The 20,509-nt window shown below is 37.8% G+C and overlaps 1 protein-coding gene across 8 annotated transcripts in view; it reads right to left on the minus strand.

Moving 5' to 3' along the window:
- The window catches only part of EML1 (EMAP like 1), a 131,319-nt gene that overhangs the window by 42,505 nt on the left and 68,305 nt on the right, over nt 1-20,509 (minus strand). For 3 of the 8 annotated variants that reach the window (XM_075753558.1, XM_075753557.1, XM_075753556.1), the window contains exons 2-4: nt 14,000-14,182; nt 8,527-8,659; nt 2,965-3,012 (exon numbers count right to left, since the gene is read on the minus strand). In XM_075753558.1, the coding sequence (XP_075609673.1) occupies nt 2,965-3,012; nt 8,527-8,659; nt 14,000-14,182 (364 nt within the window). Of the gene's footprint in view, nt 1-2,964; nt 3,013-8,526; nt 8,660-11,118; nt 11,182-13,999; nt 14,183-20,509 lie in introns of those variants that run through there. The other 5 variants (XM_075753561.1, XM_075753560.1, XM_075753559.1 and 2 more) reach the window with 3 other exon arrangements.

The following is a 20,509-nucleotide window of genomic DNA, read 5'->3' on the forward strand; positions in this document are numbered from 1 at the left end:
AAGAGGTAAAAGATTTTAAGAGAAAGCATATTACCTGACACCTCCAGCCAGAATACAGAAAACGCCAAAAGTAGGTCAAGCTAACTTTGTGTCTTCATTCAGTATCAATTATTCTGTGGTTCAAAGATAGTTTTAACATACACGGAAGTGCAATTAATGGTGAGCTAGCCTGCATTTTTTCGTTAGCTTGTCAAAAACGTATGCTTCCTACTTACATGTATGAATAGATTAGATTCCCCACATCTCCTGACAAGGGGTTTCTCAAAGGCTTAAAGCTTGCCTTAATTCTTGCACTCTTCAACCATCCTTCCTGCCAAGATAGCTATCAGGGAGCTCTTGTATGACTTTATGGCACCCCTTAGGCATCCAGCTCGCTCTGATGGAAAATTGTGAACCAAAACACAAGCAGTATTGCTCAGTAAGTTAAGAGAAGCCCACTCAGAGCTTGCACCTAACAGGAGACAAATTGCGGTTATTCGTTAGTCCAAAGCACCTCTCCCTACAGCAGTGCTTCCTAAGCAGGAGAGGGAGCAGCTAAGGGTGAGGCCCCAAGCTGGGTGATGCTTTTCACTTTGCCGCGCTCCCTGCGCGGCAGAGAGGTGCAGGCATCGTTACCCGGACTGGGGCAGGAATCACCCCCAGGGCGGCAGCTGAATGACAGGACTTGGTGCCAGGGTCTCATTTCCCCCCACCCCAATCCTGTGCTATTTTCTCCCCTCTGAAGAGCAGAACAGAAACGTCCCCTTTACCCATAACATCCCCATAACTAAATGGCCACGTTCAGCAGCTCTCTCATCCCAGAAGCCATGGAAACCATTAATTGCTTTCAAGCTCGCACCCCTCTACCCAAATCCCAACCACAAGCTCCTTCCCTCTGTTAAAACTTCAGTTCTTTCTGGTTTTGCTCCTTCAAGGCCCAATCTCATCCCAGTCACCCCTTTTACCATCCCCAGCCAGCTTCCCCTTGACCTCCATACACCCCCGGTGATGCTCTGCTTACCATAAGGCTCATCTCAAGCATCCTTGAGGACTATTCCAAACCTCCCCATCAGCCCCTAACAACTATCCCTACCCTGTTAACTCAGTCAGCTCCTCAGGCTCCATCCCACTCTGTGTGTGGTGTAACAAAGAGAGGGTTTGGCTCTTCATAACTAAAGGAAATGAGACAGACTTTTCTGTCTGATCAAAACATATTCAGCTTCTCAACTGTACACCACCACCAATACACTTTAAAAAAAAAAAAAAATTCCTGCTCCCTTATGTCTTTTTACCAGCGAGGAAAGGAATGTTTCAACACCTCAGCTGAGGCTCAGCTACAGAAATGATGGGAACAACTGAACTGGAGTCTTTCTGCAAAGCAACCACCCTTCTGAAAGGAAGGAAGCCCCCATCCAGGGGGAACTCTGCAGAGCAGATGCATGTTAAGATGCATCTCTGGTAGCTTGACAAAAAACTTTCTGGAACATGCAATGGTAGAACAGATGTTCAGTGCTCCATTTTTCTATTAAAAATAAGCACAATTTAAACAATTAAGCTGAAATTAAAAAAAACAGAAAACGTTTCTGTGGAGATAGCAATGTAAGAGAACAAGCAGAATGTAAAGTTACACACAGGCACAGAACAAAATACATGCATAGGAGAAAGGAAAAGGCAGTAGAAAGAATTTAATTCTGTCTTCATTTCAGAAATAAGTGTCTCCTACACTAGCCTAACATTATCCAAGTCATCTCAACGTCAAATGCATGAAAAAACATCCACTAGTAAATTACATAATATACTGTTAACATTTAATTGTTCTCCCTGCATCTCATAACATCATCCAATGTAATACTACTACAGTTAAAAAATAAAGCCTTGATACTGAAAATATTCACTCCACATCAAATATCTTTATTAGCATGCGTCCTTCCACTACTTCATTTACAGTACTTGCAAAAACATCCTCTCTGTGTAATTTTGCAGGATCAAACCTTTATTTTGGCATATTTCCTGGTTAAGAAAAAGAAGAGGCAGTATCAGCCTACACTGAAATTAAATTAAGAAAAATCACCAAATTATACTAATAATAGAAAAAATGAAAGTTACAGAAGCAATTTTAAACTTACTTTTATGTTGCTTGGGGGTTTATTTTTATAACTACCAACACTCAAAAGATGAACTGGTGGATAAAAAAAATGAATGGGTGGGACTAAAGCTTAAAAGTGTAATGCTAACTTTGTTCTGAATAATGAAGTCTCATATCAGCATAAAAACTTCTTTTACCGCAGGAATGAAGTTCTTTTAAACTCTTTTGGCTTATGTCCATTACTGCTTAAACTAATTAGCAATGCTATCTTCTGACAAATTTTATTTTAAACTTTCAACAACAACAAAAAAAGCCCAGTGAGAAGTATCAGCAGGTGGCTGGAAAAGAGGATTATAACTCCATTATATTAACTCAATTTTGGTATATACACATTTTGGTAGCTATAGTATTAAACACCAGTGATTATGTCCACGGCTACAGCAGATATACTGTCACCTGAGGAGGAATTTAAAATGATAGAAAATATTCATTTAACTTACATGTTTGTAAGAGTATAACTGGATTCAAGAATTTGGCTTCCACATTAGTGATATGAAGGGAGAGCATTTTCAATTATATAACAAGACAACATTTGGTAACACAATTTTTAACTGAAGACAACAATGCGGTGTAATGAAACACCCGTACAATAAAAATTATGTTAGCATGAGATAATGAAGATTAATAATAACAATTTCAGTTATGGTAAGTTTTGCAATGCATTTATCAATGATGAGAAAGTTTTAAACGTGTACTGTAAATGTTAAAAATGAGAACAATAATTACAGTTCTACCATGTTAATGCTTGTGCTAAACCAGGCACTTTTTATGTGTTGAACCGAAACAGAAAGGAAAAACCACTGAGCTTCAACACTACAAAGCTATTAAGGATCCCTCACCTTAGAGCAGGCTTTTTCAGTTTGCATGCATTGAGAAGATTCACAGACCTGCTTAATCCAGATTGAGAGGTGCGTAAACAAAGCAGAATAAAAAGTGAATGCAACAATAAAATGTGGAAACAAGACATTTAAAACAAACTTACATTAAAAGACATAATTGCATGCTTTCAAGATATGAAGTCATGTGCAAGAGTAAACAACACAGTGCTTATTGCCTAGTTAGATGTTTGATCATTTCAAACCATACATTTAACACCACCAATGTATCTTTGAATGACAAAATCTCAGCAATGCTCCAACACACTGACCGTTTCTAGAACGACTCAAAAAAAAAAAAAGAAAATCAAAGAGACTATCTGAAGAAACAATACAGATGATCCAGCTAGAAGACAAAGACTATTAAAAAAGCAACAATAAAGACAAGAAAATAAATCCTCATATACACATACATATACCACTGCATAGCATGAATGTTTCAGATGGTTGCATTACTTAGTTGAGGTAAATAAATCTGTCCAAAATTAAAAAAGATATATATTTAAATATCAAAATTTGGGGGGGGGAATAAAAGATTTTTAATAAAATAAACTAAAAAATAGCTCACAATGCTCTTAGAAAGTAACTGATGATATTATTAATATTTTGAAACTTGTCTAGCACTCTTTGTGACCCTCATTTAAATCAATTAGAATAAATTAAAGAATAACATATGACTTTAATTTCATTATGCCTTTGAGCAAAATGCACTAATAACTTTAATTGTTAGAGATATAGTGAAGTGGCATAATAGTTTTGCCACTCCAAGTTCAATGGAGAGGGATTTATCTTTTAAATTATATTCATTTATTTTAAAACATTTTCTTTGAGAGTCAAGTCAAATAGAAGACTTAATTGAAGGTTCGATACAGGGTTTGTGTGTGTGCCAGTTACAAACCATCGCTGCTCCCAGAACGCAGAACATTAATTCCAGGCGACTGAACAATTTCCTAGGGGCCATGTGTTTAGAGTTTAGAAGAACAGGAATTTATCATATTAAAGTATTTTATTCTCCCTACAAACAAAGCTCTTTATGTTTTCTTTGTTCCAGCTTCTTCCTTTTGATCTCTATTGTCAGAGTTTTGCACCATTGTAATACTTTACAATCTGCTGGGGGAGAAAGAATGACTGATTGTCTGCTTTTGAAAGGCAAAGTATGTGCTAGCCCACAGCCCGCAGCAGCATCCCTACTGGGAAAGGTACTGTCTGCATTCTCCTCCCTTACTTTTTTTTTCCCCCTCTTTTTCCTCCTCAGCTCTTGGAAACAAAGCTATCCTAGATGAGTCACAAACCCCTAGATTTTAATAGGGAACACAAAACATTACTACTGTGCGCTGGCCAAATTCCAAAGACAAATTTAGTGTTAAGTAGGGAACTTCAAGCCACATTACATCTGAAAGGAAGAGTGCAGGGGGAAGGGAAAGTTCTGCTCACTATACGTTAAACTAATCTTATTCTGAATGAACGTTTCAAATCATTACTCTGTGCAGAAAGTTCAGATCAAAAATATGACAGTGTTCAAAAAGCTGGTACTCAAAATACCTTCTACACTTCTACAGCACGAAAGGAGTAAATAAATTAATTTTAAAACAAAATCCTCTAAGCAAAGGCTTTTTGTGAAGATGACTTTGAAGCACTTTACAAAGGCAGGCAATTCCTGATTATCTGTGTCAGGTGATTATCGAGCACATCACAAAATCACTTCAGCTCTGCATTAGCTGGCGTGCAGCTGGAAGCCGCCAGCTGTGCTCACATGGCACCCCATCACCTCACCGCGGCAGTGTCTCTCAGTGTGGGACCAGAATTTTTGGTCCCAGTACCACCAGGCTTTCTATCTTGCACTGTATTATTACCATATATTTTATGATCTGATTGACCTGTGTTTTATTTTTGTGCTTTTGCTCTATTCAGGTTACTTCATTCCTTCCTTAACTTGGATAATTGGGTGTTGACCGTATGAGATCTGAATGCTGAAGGGGGGTTTGGTGCCCTCAATTCTAATTGAAGTCAGAGTCAATTGAGGTTACTCAACACTTTGCAAGATCTGGATCTAATTATCACATTAGGCCCTATAACAACCTACTGATATCCAGAGATACACATTTTACATATGGAAAACCAATATGCATAGAGGTTAAATGATTTGCATAAGGTCATTGAGAGAATATATGGCAGAACTCAAATAAAAGCCTGCTAGTTCCACCCTTTCAGCCTCGAGCCTTTTTTATTACCTCCAGTTTTATATTTCTGCCAGAAGAAGTAATTTCCATTTCAAATATTAAATGAGAAATCAGAAAATGTAGTGAACTCTGAACCGCATCTCCTTGGTAATCCAGCAAGGCAGATAAGCAGTATACTAACCCGTGGGTTCAAATGAGTTAACCAACATATTTAAATACAGCTATTGTATGAAGTGACATTGTGTGTGCAGACATGTCAGTAAGTACATCTATTTCTAAGCAGTGGAACGTATGGGATGCACACTTGGTCCCCACGGAGATTATTTGCATGTACTTATATAAATATGCACGACATACTGTTTCAAGGGACAGACTGATGTCATTTCAATTGGATATCACACACTTCCTAACCTCAATGGTGAAAGTAGCGGAGAATGGAGGAATCTGAAGTTACTTATTTGTAATCCCCTTTTTTATAAGGCTGTTCAGTAAAACATCTGAGAAGGACTGGATATTTGCCTCTCTTGAAAATATGGTCACAGGTAAGAAAAAAATTGAATATAATATTTTTTCTGCTGTAGTAATTCTCAACAGCAGACCAAAGGTTTAAGAGATTTTTTCTTTTTTTTTCTTTTTTTTTAACTTTTTCACTTTTCAAATTTCACCTTTTTGATATTTTGAAAAATTTCATTTTTTTCAATTGTGTGCCTATGTTGTATAGGAAAACTATTAAAAGTATCCAAGTAGAAATTCAGTTTTAAAACATGTATAAAAACTTAATACTATTTAGAGCTGCTATGCCACATTACCATATTTTGGACTAAAGAATACCTACACTACAAAGTAGCAGTAGTTTTGGAATCGGTTTATATGAAAAGACCACTATAAAAACATGACTGCTTAGCAGAAATCAGAACTAAAAAAATTATTTAAAGTTACACACCATCTAGAAACTGTTCAACACTGAGTGAAGCTTCTAACAGAAACAAGTCCTACCCCTTAAAAAAAAAAGGGAAGCTATTTGATCTTGCTGAAATATTTCCATTACTGTTTTATGCATACACACATACAGTTCCTGAAGGTAAAAGGATCCAGTATAAATACAAAGCATGAATGAATTCATCTTAATGAATGCATAATGAATTCATCTGCCTGACTATTTGCAAGCAAGCTATTTGGAACACTTAATACATCATCTTTGATTACTGCATAGTTGGAGCATGATTTACCACAAAAACATGAAATCCCACCAGTTATTTTAAGGTTCATTATCAAATTATAAGAGCAGAGAATAATTTACCAAAAAAAAATTTTGTACAGTAATTCATTGGTGAGGTCCTTACCACTCCATTCTCTTCCTCTTGAAGTATATTTATAGGCAAGGCACAGAAATATACTTTAATATAATTTAATAAAAAATGGAATTAAAGAACAAAATTTGCATATTAAAGACAATCAATACAGAATTTTAGAGGGAGAAGGGAATAGGAATTCCACAGCACCTGGGTTTATAACTGCTTTTTTCAGGACATGGAATAACCCCATTCTCCTATGTGTTCTTAATAAGTGTCCATCTATAACAGTAGAACTGCCCGTGTGTATTTTTCCTTTTCCACAACTGAATACACACTTTCATACTGCATATTCAAAGCACCTCCAGTCTAGCACCTTCAGCCAGGAGAAGGGATAAAGCATAATAACAGGACGTTAAAATACTCATCCTGTGGAAGACTCTCATGTAAGAACCAGGACAGTCAAAAGCTCCCTAAGGACCCTCCCACTGGCACTGAGGGTATCCTGACAGCAGACAGCTCAGATGGAAGGGCTGTAGGGTGTCACTTATCTACAGGGATCCTCAGCTAGGATAATTTCTACAGGCTGCAGGCAATACCTGATGGACCACCTGAATTACACAAAAGACTCTCCGAATAGAGAAAGCACAAGTATGATCTTGACCTGCACTTGTGCTCTCTCATGTGTTTTATAATTACCACTTGAAACTTTATTAGTGAGAATGAAATTAAGAGAATTACTCAGAAAAAATAATTTGTAAAGAACAAATTTCTTTAAAAATTCAGCATATACAAAATAGTTCTCCTTTTTAAACTCTAATAAATTTTCTTAAAAGGCAGGTTCTTTCACCCATTTTCAAAATTCTGATAACATAATTCCAATAATGGAACAGTTTATACAGTCTTTGCCTTCCTCCTCTTAAGGGCTGATTCAGGCAAACCTGCCAAAACCTGCATCTGCAGTGAGCCCCAGTTCACAAGAGCTCACAGGAGTTCATTTGTGCAACACCGAAACAGGTTACTGTGTTTTCCAATTTTAACTGTGCACAGCATACCTCCTCTACAATAACAAAACCTGGAGTTTCCTGGAAAATCAGTCACCTTCAACACAGAAACAAAGAGAGGCATTCCTTAGTCACTATCTCCCCTTTAAGGGAAAAAAAAAAAAAAAATCTCTTTACAAAAGAGGCCTCAAATCTTAGCAGGTTAGTGCTCTCATCTCCCCAACTTGCCCTCCTCAGAGTTGACAGCATCATCATTACAAAAAGCTGAAGATGACACACAACAAAAGAAATGTAAAAAACCCTTCACACAATATAATCTTTTACAGGCAAACCGTACAGCAGATTGGCACCACAATAACTGCCACACGTAACCTGAACTTGTGGCACCGGATCCATTGCGGTTATCCTTATAACCTAGATGTCTAAAACATGGAGCACACTTGAATATAACCACACACACAGACAGCAAATTGAGACAAAGCAGTAATTTTTAAAAGGACTTAAATACATGCTAGTGGTAAGGTATCTAAAGATGGATGTTTTCATTTGCATAAATACGTGCTAGGCATAGGATTTTCCTCCTCCTTGAGATGCTTCTAACATTGCACATGCAGTTTCCATGATAATTTTTACTGAGAAAACCACCAAAGGTTACATACTGGTTGGTAATGTTAGCACCATTTCTCTACAAACTATGTATTTTCTACTAGCTGCTAAAAGAATCCTTACACTACTTTTCATGTCATGTTGTGCAACAGCACAGTGGAACTGCTTTATTCTTGATGTGCTAGATGGTAGTAGCAAGAAAATAACACAAACCAGTAGACGAAGCATTGCACATTCTTTGAGTATTCACGGAAATAACCCTAGCTCTAATAAGGCCAAATAAGTTTAAAGCCTCTTAGAATGAAATCCATCTCTCCTTTTCTTTCTGAACTAAATATTTAGACTATTGCTTTACCAGTAAGAAAAGCTAAGTATCTAGGAAGCTTAAAAGAGGAGATACACTATTTTCTCAATTCAATGATTATGTTTCTGACAGATGCATACCTTTTTGCTGCTGGTGATACAGTCTCCTTTCTGGTTCCTGATGGGGAAGGTAAAGAGCCACTTGGTTTCTTTGGTAACACAGTTCCATTATTAACAGTAGTCCTTAAAGGCAGGGTTTGTACCAGCGGTCTTGCTGTAAAACAGGCAGAAGATGAAATCATTGTTTTCATTTTATTTTATTTTTTTCTCCAGCAAACAATATTAGAATATTTAGAAATGTCTGTGTAGTATGCCATTTTTATTTCACTATTGCCAAATTCACCATAAATGAAGGATTTAACAAGGAGTCTCTTTTTTTTCTCCATTTATAATCATATCAGGCAAGTCATCTGCATACGGCTTAAGCACACAATTCTATAACCTGCCTCACCTGCAAAATTCTGTCCTAGTTCAATGAGGTTACTGGTAAGTGCAAAGGTAGTTGTTGCCACCCAAACCAATCCCGTTCTTTTAAAAGAGCATCCGTCTCTCGCCCACCTGGATATGAAGACAGGTTGCCATCCTAGAAACTCCTGCTCTTTGCCCCTCAATGTTCTTGCAGGTTTTCCACAAGCAAAAGATCTATTAAGAAATCATTATTCCTCAAAAAAAAAATCTCTTCTTTTAAAGAATGTGGGCTTACGTTTGACAAAAACGAATTTTACCCTTTAGTTGGAAAAAGCGATTGAAATCAACAAAACAGTGGACTTCATGAGCTGACATTATCTACCTACGTTCTTCTGATCAAACACTGGCTCAAAAAGTGATATATATGTCATATCTGTAATTAATATTAGAATAATGGAAGAGTTCCATTCAACTACATTAGAAGTTAGTTACAAAAACAAACAGTGGTTAAAGCTGCAAGCCATGAGTACAAACATGAAAACTACAGTGGACCATGCCCTGAAACACAGACACAAACACAACTAGTGTGCTCTCTGCAGTAGGGAAGAAAGCTGTGTACATCACTTGAAATTTGACAGAACTTTGTATCACCAGCCGGCTTTGTAAAGATGCCAAAAGTTCTTGGGTTCAGAGAAAGAACACCGGGGGGAAGGCAGCAGTCACAAGTCACTTAAGGAACACAAGATAAAATTTCACTGAACTTGGAGACCATAGCAGAGAGAATACTTATGAAACATTCTTCAAAAAAAGATTGCTGAGGATAAATAATCTAAAAAGCAATAATTAAAAAAATCCTTTAAAATCAGCAATTGAATATAGTCCTAGGTTATACTATGGTAACATCTTATTGTAGCACTGATGGCAAGCATTTACTGACTGGTTCACCTGAAGTTTTCATATATTGAACAATAGAAGGCAAACGTGACAGCCTGAGCCTTGAGAAGATTAGATCAGTAAATCTGGTCTACTCAGGAATGCGAGTTTCAGGAGAAACTTTGTCTTGAAACTTTGTTAAAAATATATACTGCCTTGTCATGTATTCATCATAAATCTGTTCAGAGGGGAGGAATTTAGAAAACAACTCATAAGGAAATATTGAAGGAATAAAGCTTACTGGACATGAAAAGAAGTCAAGAAAAAAAAAAAAAAGATTATCTTCTCCATGCTCACTGAGGATCCCAGAGCCTGTAACTGCAGAAGACTGATGGGGTGAGACACTATCGTTTTCACTGAGGATAGGAAGAGAACAAGGGCTCTCTGATTTTTACGGGAAGCTTTAAGGAAAAGCTAAACTAGACTTAAATGAACTCATGGTGCCTTCCAGCCCTCGCTCCCACGATCTATTTTAACAGACTAATGCTGTCTTTACACAGCTTATGCAAAACACCCAAACTTTACTGTATTTTTCTCATGCTTCTATTTACTTTTTTTTTATTAATGTATTCAGACACCATGATCCTATTTACTTCTACAGTATTCGTTCTTCCAAATTAAATTCCTTCTACAGGTTCATGCTGGATGCTCTACTGCTCGTTTCCTAACTAATTGCTGCAATATCATAATTAATCTGTGTCTATAAAACTGATTCTGTTGCATATTACAAAATCTCAGATTGCTGTTGAGTAGTTATAGACTTGTTTCCTGACATGTGTAGCTCACAAAACTTCAATGAGGTTTTGAGATAATGAACTAGAATAATTAAAGTTAAATAAACGAATGATTCAAATATTTTCCTTCTTTATAGCTATATAAAAAAATGCCTATTAAAATGTATCTGGAGTCAACTAGCTGGAGGCTGTTTACTCTCCTGATCTTACAAAATCCTAACTAGCAGCAGCCGGGCATAAAGCCTGCAACTTTTAACAGAGGTTTTGTTCAAATCCAGCACCAACCTAGAACGCCGAACACCAGCTTCTGCAGCTGGCAATTTAAAGGTCTAGCCCCATAGTCAGCTAGTGTAGAAAGCAACACCACAAAACTTGTACACAGCACACAGAAAAATGGTAACGTTATTCAATTAAGCCACTGTTTACTCTGGAGCTACTTAGTTTTATTTACAGCAGCTAGTTCACACCAGTGGTAACTGAAACAGTCAAACAACTCCAAACATGTCATGGCTGTTAGAAGTCAGTAACTCAAACACATCAGTATTATTGCTTTGTCAGTAACATTTATTTTGGAAGTTCTGTTGCTTCAAGGTCTTACCTGTGGTAGCAGGACTGACATGTTTATCAGCCTCAGCAGCAGCTTTTTTAATCATACTCTGATCTATGGATTAATAGGGCTGTTAAGTTTACAAACAAACCAATAATTGCAAAAGGAAACAACAACAAACAAGTAAAACAAAGGCAGGAAGCCATACTGAACTCCACCAAGTAGTTGAATTAAATAAGGAAGGGGGAAAAAAACCCAAACCCCAAACACCATTGGTGAAGGAGCTCCACAAATGGACAAGATAAGCAGCTCACTTTCCGTGATGTACGCTGCTTTTAGGCTGCCTAGCTCCAGTCTAGAACAAGAACACACACAAAGACTGAAAACAAGCTCAAGCTTTTTTCCACTATAGGTTTGAAAGTCTGCAACTTGAAATCTTTAAACCAATTTTAAATCCGAAGTATACTGAAAATGTAGTCTTCTGTCCCATGAAGCTTCTTGTTCCAGACTAAGCTGTACACTGGGGATCCTGCTTTCTAAAGGCACAAACCTCTCCCTGACACACACGTGCTTTTAACTCTGATCTACTTCATCTATAGATCAAATGAAAGAAGCAGCATACAATATGCTTCAAACCCCAGTTTGCACAGATGAGATTTTTGTGACACTTTATGAGCTCAAATGCCACCTTTTACAATTCTGAATGTGGAATTAGTCATTAAACGATCAATGTAAAGAAAAGAGATTGAGTCCCACACAGCCCAAGTGGCAAAACACGAGAAGCCACCGCTCCAGTTGTGCCCATGTCCAAGCAAACCCCTCTCCTAACAGCCTCAATCACGAATCTCAGCAACGCTATTACAATACTGAAATTCAAGTTAGTCTTATGCTAAGTAACTGCATGCAATCCGTTATAAAATAGTTGTGCCTGCTACAGGAAGAACAGTCCATGGTGTGAAATATATCACATTTGACAAAACAGCTGGAAGAAACAAACAATCAGGATACTTCAGATTCTGTTTTATGTTACAGAGTATGTTTAATAAGGCTGACCATACACTAATGATACAACTGATACACAGTAACAGTAAAAGTTCTTTATGGAAATTGTTACAGTAGCAATTATTTCCAGAAATTAGTTGGATTTAGTTGACAATTATCAGGACTCTCTTCAGTAATTTGTAATGGATGAGCAATAGGCTTTGTAGTCCTCCGTTTGCATTATCACAGTAAAACTTACACTGTCACGCATTAAGAAGTATCCATGCCATGTACACATTTAAAACAAAACCAAAACACAGCTATAGAAGGCAGAGGGACTGGCTTACAGCAGCTTTTCTTCAATGTACAACTATGACTTTAATGATCTGCCATGACCAAGAAAGCACTTCCTGACTTAGAGCTGAACTCTGCTCACAGAATCCATGAAAAACTGGTCTGTATTTTGCTAAGTAAAGCAAGCAGGCAAGAACAACTGATTTGGTGACAACTCGGTAATAATTACTAGACTTTATTTCCTCCACACATCAGATAATATCTATTTTACAGGCAATATAAAGCCTTTTAATCCCTTGTACAACCAGATTTGGTGGAATATTTTATCCCAGTGGAGGCTATCTTTAGTAACATTTAACTTATCTGGTAATTTTTTTTTCTTCAAAGACAAAATGAGGAGAATACAACGGAAAGGAAACAGAACAGGAAAACAAGATCACAGACATTTACTGCACATTCTGTCCAACAACTAGCATGGTATACAATCAACTAACCTGGCTCTCTAATTCTGTCCCTTTCACTTTCATCGTCTCCCAACACAAAACATTATAATAAGCATGATGTCTCAGTTCAGCAAATTATTTAAGTAGCTCCTTACCTATTCTGTTAAATCAATGCCTAAAATTAAATATCTGTCGTGAAGTCACAAATATATAACTAAGATGAAAGGAAGTCCTAATTTCCAGCTGAGAAAATTATGAATCCATAATTACATGTCATACTTCCGATGTGAATTAAGTTTTTAATTTTATATTAATACACATCAGGACCCCAAAAGAAACAATTTCTTAATTTAGACAACAGAGAGCCTGTGAAGTCAGCCACACTTTCTTCCCACATCTAGGTTGCCACCACTCTTACTCCTAAGACTACTCAAAAATACCTTGTGCATTTCTGCTAAGCTGCAGATAGGTATCTCCCAAGCATACCACAAAGTGCTGGATGTTCAACTCCAGCTTTTCCGATTTGAGTACTGACAAACCCGTTCTCTTGCGGAGCAGGAACCACGAGAGAGCAGGCTGCAGCAGGTGGGCGCAGCAGAGCAGACTGCCAAGTGGCAGCGCCTGTCACACCTGCCCCCTCACTGGCTCTGGATCCGCTGCGCTGCAACGGGGTCGGGCACCAACCACAGCTCTGCCTTTCCTTCGCGGCTGAGCAGCTGGTGTTGCACCATCTCCTCGGTCATGTCACCTCTGCGCTAGCTAGCTCAGAGCTCTGTCTTTTGCTATGCCTGCGCCATCCAAAGACACTTAAGACACTTTTTAATTAAATTAAAATTATGTTTTACTGAAATTTAATTCATGTTTTCAATCAAAAAAACTCTTAGGAGTTTCACCAACAGAAGCTGATACATACCCTGAAGAGTTTATATACTGATCTTGATCAAAAGTCAGGAAGTGGTAGCCATGGGAGTGGGTTACGCAGTAAGAACACTGAAATGCTTCGCTGGTTCATGGGAACTTTAGAAGGCTCACAGACTTAACCACCTGGAACGCTATGTGTTCTCTTTAACAGGTTAAATTTCAAATATTTATTTGTTTTAAGTTTGATTTGTTGATTTTGAGCATTTCAAAGATGTAAAGAATAACCTACTTTAATACATATAAAACACTCACTCAATCACGCTACTTATTTTACATAGATCTGAAATGCAAACCTTTGGTAGGTCCTTTCTTGTTCTGCATGGCCTGCTGTTCCTCTGTAATATTCAAGCGTCGAACCACATCAGCAAGGGCAGACTTAAGCAGCTGGATGTCATCTTCCTGCATCTGGACACGTTGCTCCAGAGAGGCAATGCGATCCGTTACCTCCATGCTGCTCGCAGCAGAGGCACTGTCATCTAAGTAAAAGAGCAGAAAAAGATGCATTATCAACAATGTATATTTATCAAGGAATATCTTATATAACTGGCTGCAGGTAAAAACAAGGTTTTATCAGACCTGATGACCTCCTGAGGAAGAAAGTTTTTAAGTGACCAAAAGGAAGAAATGGAAATTAAAATAAAGTTAAAAAGACGAATACTTAAGCAAGATGTGATAATGAGGTTGGCTTCAGGGCTACTTACTGCTAATCGGGCCCCACTATCAATTACCTACACGTCTGAACCAGAGCGATCAGCATTGCCCTTCACTGTGCTGCTCAACACAACATCCTGGCACTGGCAGGCATTCAGGTACAGAGCTAGAGCTTCCAATATGCTACACACCCTTCCAAATATTTTCTCTCTCACATATGTGATAGAATATGTACACTAGACATACACAAGCAATAGATAGGCTTATGCTTTTTCAAGTTATCATCCACAGCCTGTAGAATAGCTATTAACCCCATCTGCTAACTGCTAATTTATACCAGCAGCTTTATGAGAACATTCCCTCTGACTGAAATAGAAACATTAACTACATTCAGAATTACTCAGTAATTGTACTCTTGGCCTGCAAATTCTTAAGAGGGTCATTACTTTGCATACAATTCACCCATTATTTGGAAATAACCCACAGAAGCTTAAAGCCTGCAACTCCCTGATGAGGACTACACATTCTTTCCACCCAAAACCAGTAATAAGAATATTTTTTCCTAAATGAGGACTTTCGTTCCACTCCAGTTCCTATCACATAGAAACATTGTAATTTCCTACAATATTACCTTAAGCAAAAGAAAAAGAAAGTAAGACAAAAGCAATGTCAAAAGATGTCAAAGTTCATATCTACTACGGGAAAAAAAATTGTGTGGTTTTTAAAGAGAATTGCAAGATTTTATTTAACTAGGTGGATTTGAAACCTTAAAAAAGTCGTTAACTTACTGGATCATTTTAAGTAATGATAGTCAAGTGATGATTTCATTTGAACTTAAGAAGTTATACTTTAGCAAAAATGGTTATTTATGCTACTGTCTACAACCATAATTGACTTCCCCCTCATTCCTAATGTGAGTCCACAGCACATACTTCTTGCTGATCTCTCTTTGTGAAGAAGCTGATATTTGTTTTCATTCCTTGTGTACTTAATTCTCCTCCATTCCAAACTGGAGTTTTCCACTTCTTTTGTACAAGGGCATAAAATGAAAGTTAAATGGCTTGTGCATAGTAACAACTAGTATTGAATTTTAAAATAAAGTGTTTCAAACAGAAACAACAGCTTCTGAATGCATTTAAAAGCATGTCCAAAAATGTTAATACATACAAACTTTTAATCAGAAGGGTCTGGGGAAAAATTGCATTTAAAATTAAATTAAGAAATCTATTCATCTCCAAACCACCCCAATACAAATTGTTTTCAAAATCTGTTCATAAACTGTGTTTTGGCTTTCTCACGCCTCCCACCCCCAACAGCTCTCTGCAGTTACCAAAAGCTGCATTAGAAACAACTCAGAAACAAAGACTATAACAATACTGACAGCCTATAAAGAGCTACAGCCTAATGTAGTTTAAATTGCTTGTTAATTTTGTTATCAGATTGTCAGAGAATATTTAAAATATCAGCATTAGGATATTATTATGCTGAACACAGTGGTAACGTAAGTATCCAGTTCTGACAAACTAAACCAGAACTCAAGTTCCTGAACAATGCTGAAAAAACTTTTCCCATGACAAAGCTTCCCAAACTTTGGCCTCATCAGACCTCTGCTCAGCACAGGACTCTGTCCTGCAGCTGTACAGGTAATTAATCCCCAAACTCAGATTAGCAGCCATGCTGGCAGCAGTATGAGCTGCCTGCAGAACTTAACCTTGCCTTGTACAAACAAAAGGCCCACGCTGCTCTAATGACTTTACACTTTAACTCAGCTGGAAATAACATGGATTAGCATATTGGACAATAGGCAACCAAATCAAAAGCCTGATTTAACCAATACAAGCCAAATTCAAACTTCAGCCATTTGCCGAACTCAATATGGCACAGCATAGTTTCCTTCTGAATTCAGTTAACAAGAAATAGCCAGTTCCCAAATTCCGAGCACAGAAGGAAACCCAGGGAGAAATGAGTTGGTGTTAAAATGATCTAGCTCTTCTTAGAAAATACAACATTCTCATTAAAGTATCAATTGCACTAATTTTTATGTGTATAGAAACAGTAATTTTACCCAAACATAAATATTCAAGTAGTATATCAGTGACACTGGTTTATTTACAGTCCCATAAGAAATCACTCCCACTAATTATTAAGATGTACATCTCTTTTCTTTCCCCTTCTCCCAATTGCCACTGGACTCTTCCCCTCGCTTCCTTGCTGACCAACAAGCACCAGCAAACCCTTCCTCTGGACACAGTGTGTCTGTGCCTTCTACTGTCACCGATCTTCCTGGTCCTTAGGAACGTAACCCTCCTCCTCGCTGCAGCCTACAACTTGCTTTTTTACGGTGGTTACCTTGCTGGATGCAGTTCCCTTCCAAGGATGCAGAAAAGAATAAAATTTGTAACAACTTTCAGTAAGATTACAACTGGAGACAAGATTTCTTTGAGTCCAGTCATACTTTGCCTCCCCTTTGCAGGTATATAAAAGTAAGCTAGAAAAGAAAATATAAGAGTATAATAAAATTTTCTGAAGAATGCAAAGTTCAATTATAAAATAAGCATAACCTGTTTGTTATGCAAGTAGAGGATGGAATGTTCTTACATCTGAGTCTGTTGAGTAATAAAGTTGCAACTTCAACACGGCCAAATAAGCAAAGTGGTACAGTATCAGAAAAGAAAAAAATAAATAGCTAATGATATAAACTAACCAATCAACAAAGTCACAACAGATGTCACCTACTCTGCCCACAAGAGCAAAAGCTATATTGCTAGCCTAACCTGTGATCTGCCTCTGCAATATATAGCTCATCCTCACAGCTAAGAACATTTGCAAGGAAATTTTTAGCACACATTTGTAATGCAATTTAGATTCCGAGTAGAGCCATATTATTATTATTGTTCCCAAGCCAATATTAAATTTAAAGTAACTATACATTTTATAGCACCTAGTTCCACGTTTTCTCATGGATAAAGCACATCCTCAAGGAATTCACGCAGAGAGGGCTGAAAGGGGAGCACAGGGCTAGGGAAGAGGCCACCGACTGCTTTGCCCTGTGGTCCAGCCGGGGGCTACGTTTTCGTCTTGCAGACATTGTATCACCTACACTGGTAGCCTGGATAGCATGTTGGACTTAATCATTGCCTCTTTTTTCATCAATGGGTAGAAAAAGGACTTTTAAAGTGAAATTTATGCAACCTGTTTTCAGAAATCTGAAGTGAATCACATTCTACAACTATTCAATTCTTTTCATGGATTATAATGCAAGTCTAAATCACAGTCTCAAACATATAAAACTACATCTCATGAGATAAATGCCACCTAAACATCCAAAGTTAGATAAAAGAAGGAGGTATCAATTCAGATGCCTGATTTTTCATCATAATACATATTTATGGTAAAGCTTGGAAAGAAGAGCCATTTGTCAGTTATGCTTTGCTGAGATTCTGTAGGTTTCAAAGAGAAGGCAGCAAAAAAAAGGGAATGTTCTTCATGCCTCTCTTTAAATTTTCCAAGCAGCTAATCCATGATCTCATAGATTGGAAAGATTTCTTGTGACAAACTAAAAGACAATACTGAGTCAGATGATTAATCTGCTTCCAGAGTGTCTTCCAGTTTTTCGGCAATTTATTACTTGAACTTAGCCAAATGTGAAGAAACATCTGAAGCAGAGCCAACAACAGGACGTGTACACTGTTTACAAGAATGATTTCAACATTATTTCACTGTATGTAAGCTAAAGCAAAATGACATACTTCCACTATTAGTTAGAAGGAAGCAAATTAAATTGCATACTATTTTCTATAGATTTTACCTGCTGGAAAACCTAAATCTGAACTGTACATTAATGGTATAGGAAATAATTAAAATAGACTTGGCACTTTCCACCCAGAAGAATTACTTCATTAAACATATTGCACCTTTGCCTTATGCAGACATTAATTTTGAGACTATCTTGTCCAGCTCAGACCAGGGCAGCTGATTAAGCAGTGGAAACATTACGTATTGATTCTCAAAAGACTAGCAAACAAATTTGAGTTTATTCAATCTACATGGTCTCTTTGGAGCACCAATTAACAGGATCAAATTGTACACAAAGTACTTCCAAAACTTTTCAGAATATATTCAGTGCATTATATGTCTGCAAAATACCTAGCACAATTGGGGTGGTAGTTGCTAGACACCACTATAATACCCTTTAAAAGCAACATCTTAAAGTCTTTGCCAGAATTGTCTCTGAATTTAGACACTCTGCAGAACGTCAGAAAAGAAATTGTAAGTAAATTCCAGCAGTGGTCACCAGCAAAAATTAACGATAACCCACATGATGGAAAACATGGCAAAGGATGGCAGTGAAAAGGCAGCATCACCGGCATGCAGAGATGCCCTTCTTCTAGCATAAAGATATAGATAGTGCCAACAAGCCTGAACTGAGCTCATCTGGTAGGAATACTGTCTGTCATGGAGAGGTATTGGTAAGCGTATCATGCTCTACGCTTGTCCTGAAGTTAAGTGGTGCAAGTATTTACGTCCCTTGGAAATCACTCTGAACTTCAGCACTACTACTAGAGCCTTATGAAACATGCACATGGACAGGAAGGAATTCTCCACCCCCAGCACGCAGCCAACTCTACGGTGGAACACAGCAGCTGCTGAGAAAGCCCATGACACCAAAGGAGAGAAAGTTAAAAATACCATTTATTAAAAAATAAGCAAACAAAAAAGCGCAATCCTGCAGCTGAGTTTAGATAGGGAGAACTACAGACTGGATTTGACCCAGCATACTAGCAAGCAGGTAAGAACAGTGAAGATGCTACACTTTCAGAAACGTTTTTCCACCTGTAAAGGCCCACATTTTTCAGATGCCACTAACTCTGCAAACCTGTCAGATGTGGCACATGTCACTTGGTACACATTTGGCAGCCTCCCCTTCTCCTGCCCACATCATCAGTGATATCTCATGCAAGTAATTGAGTTACTTAAACTACTTCAAGCTCCCTGGGAGTCACACTAACACTAACTTTCAAATGACCTCTCTGCTTCACCTCTCCCAATACCATCTGTTTAGCTTGAAACTCTAACAGCACAGAAAAAAAATCCCTCTGTGGCAGGCATCTCCTACGTCTTCAAAATCCTGTCCTCCCTTTTTGGTTCATTTCATGCATCTTTGAGTCTGGGGCACAGAAGTCATCCAGACAACCTATTTGATAGATACAGTCTGTCTGAACTGACAGCAACAGAGAGAAAAAGGAGAATTAGGAAGACACACAACCATCCAAGGTTTAAAATGAAAATATCTCGCAAAATGAGCACAAGCAGTTTGCTGTGGCACATAAACAGGGGAATGCAGCCACTACACCGTTGCCAGGCTTAGATGCGAGATCTGGAAAGTACCGAGTAGCCTCTTCCTAGCAATTTCTGTGGCGTAATGTCAGCGGTAGTTTCAGACCAAAAGACTCTCTGTGTAAGAGAACAATGAGGAAAACAAAACAGCAGGTTTAGTTTCCTTTGACAAGCCATGCCAAGCTCCTTTGTTTAAAAGATTAGCATTGACAGTATTGTACAGACTAAGTATCTTTTCTGCATCCACTTTTCTAATGCAAAACATTGTACATACCTGACACACAGCAGCAGCTTTCCAGGCTTGTCTCCTGGGGACAATGACAACACATATGGGCAACAGCTTATCATAAGGTCTGGTACATACTGGACTGGTCTGCTAGACCCTGATTTGAACAGATTAGAGCTTTCCACTGTGAGAAGCAAGTGGATTTAAAGCCCAAAATAATGTTATCCTATTTAATCTTGTTATTTTGTGTGGTTAGGGAAAAAACAGGCGTAAATCTTTAACTACAGTTAAAACTGTAAAACCACATTGCTTTACATGAAGTTTTGGAAAGCAAAACTGGTTGCCAGCTGAACGCTAAAGGAATGGTGTTTATGTCAAATCCTCTAATTACAGTTCGTTATGAAGGTATATATAATAGGATAAAAGTGTAAGCACCATATATGCTTTTTTAGCTGGAAAGCTTTGTGAGAAACAAGCAATCACATCTAATCTTTAAACCCGATAGCTACAGGAACAATACCATGCCTATCTATAAGCTTATACATGTACATGTGCATACAGTCTCTGAACAGGTAGGACAACTTTTCAG

This window comes from Balearica regulorum, chromosome 5 (genome assembly GCF_011004875.1).
Source record: "Balearica regulorum gibbericeps isolate bBalReg1 chromosome 5, bBalReg1.pri, whole genome shotgun sequence".
Taxonomy (NCBI): domain Eukaryota; kingdom Metazoa; phylum Chordata; class Aves; order Gruiformes; family Gruidae; genus Balearica; species Balearica regulorum.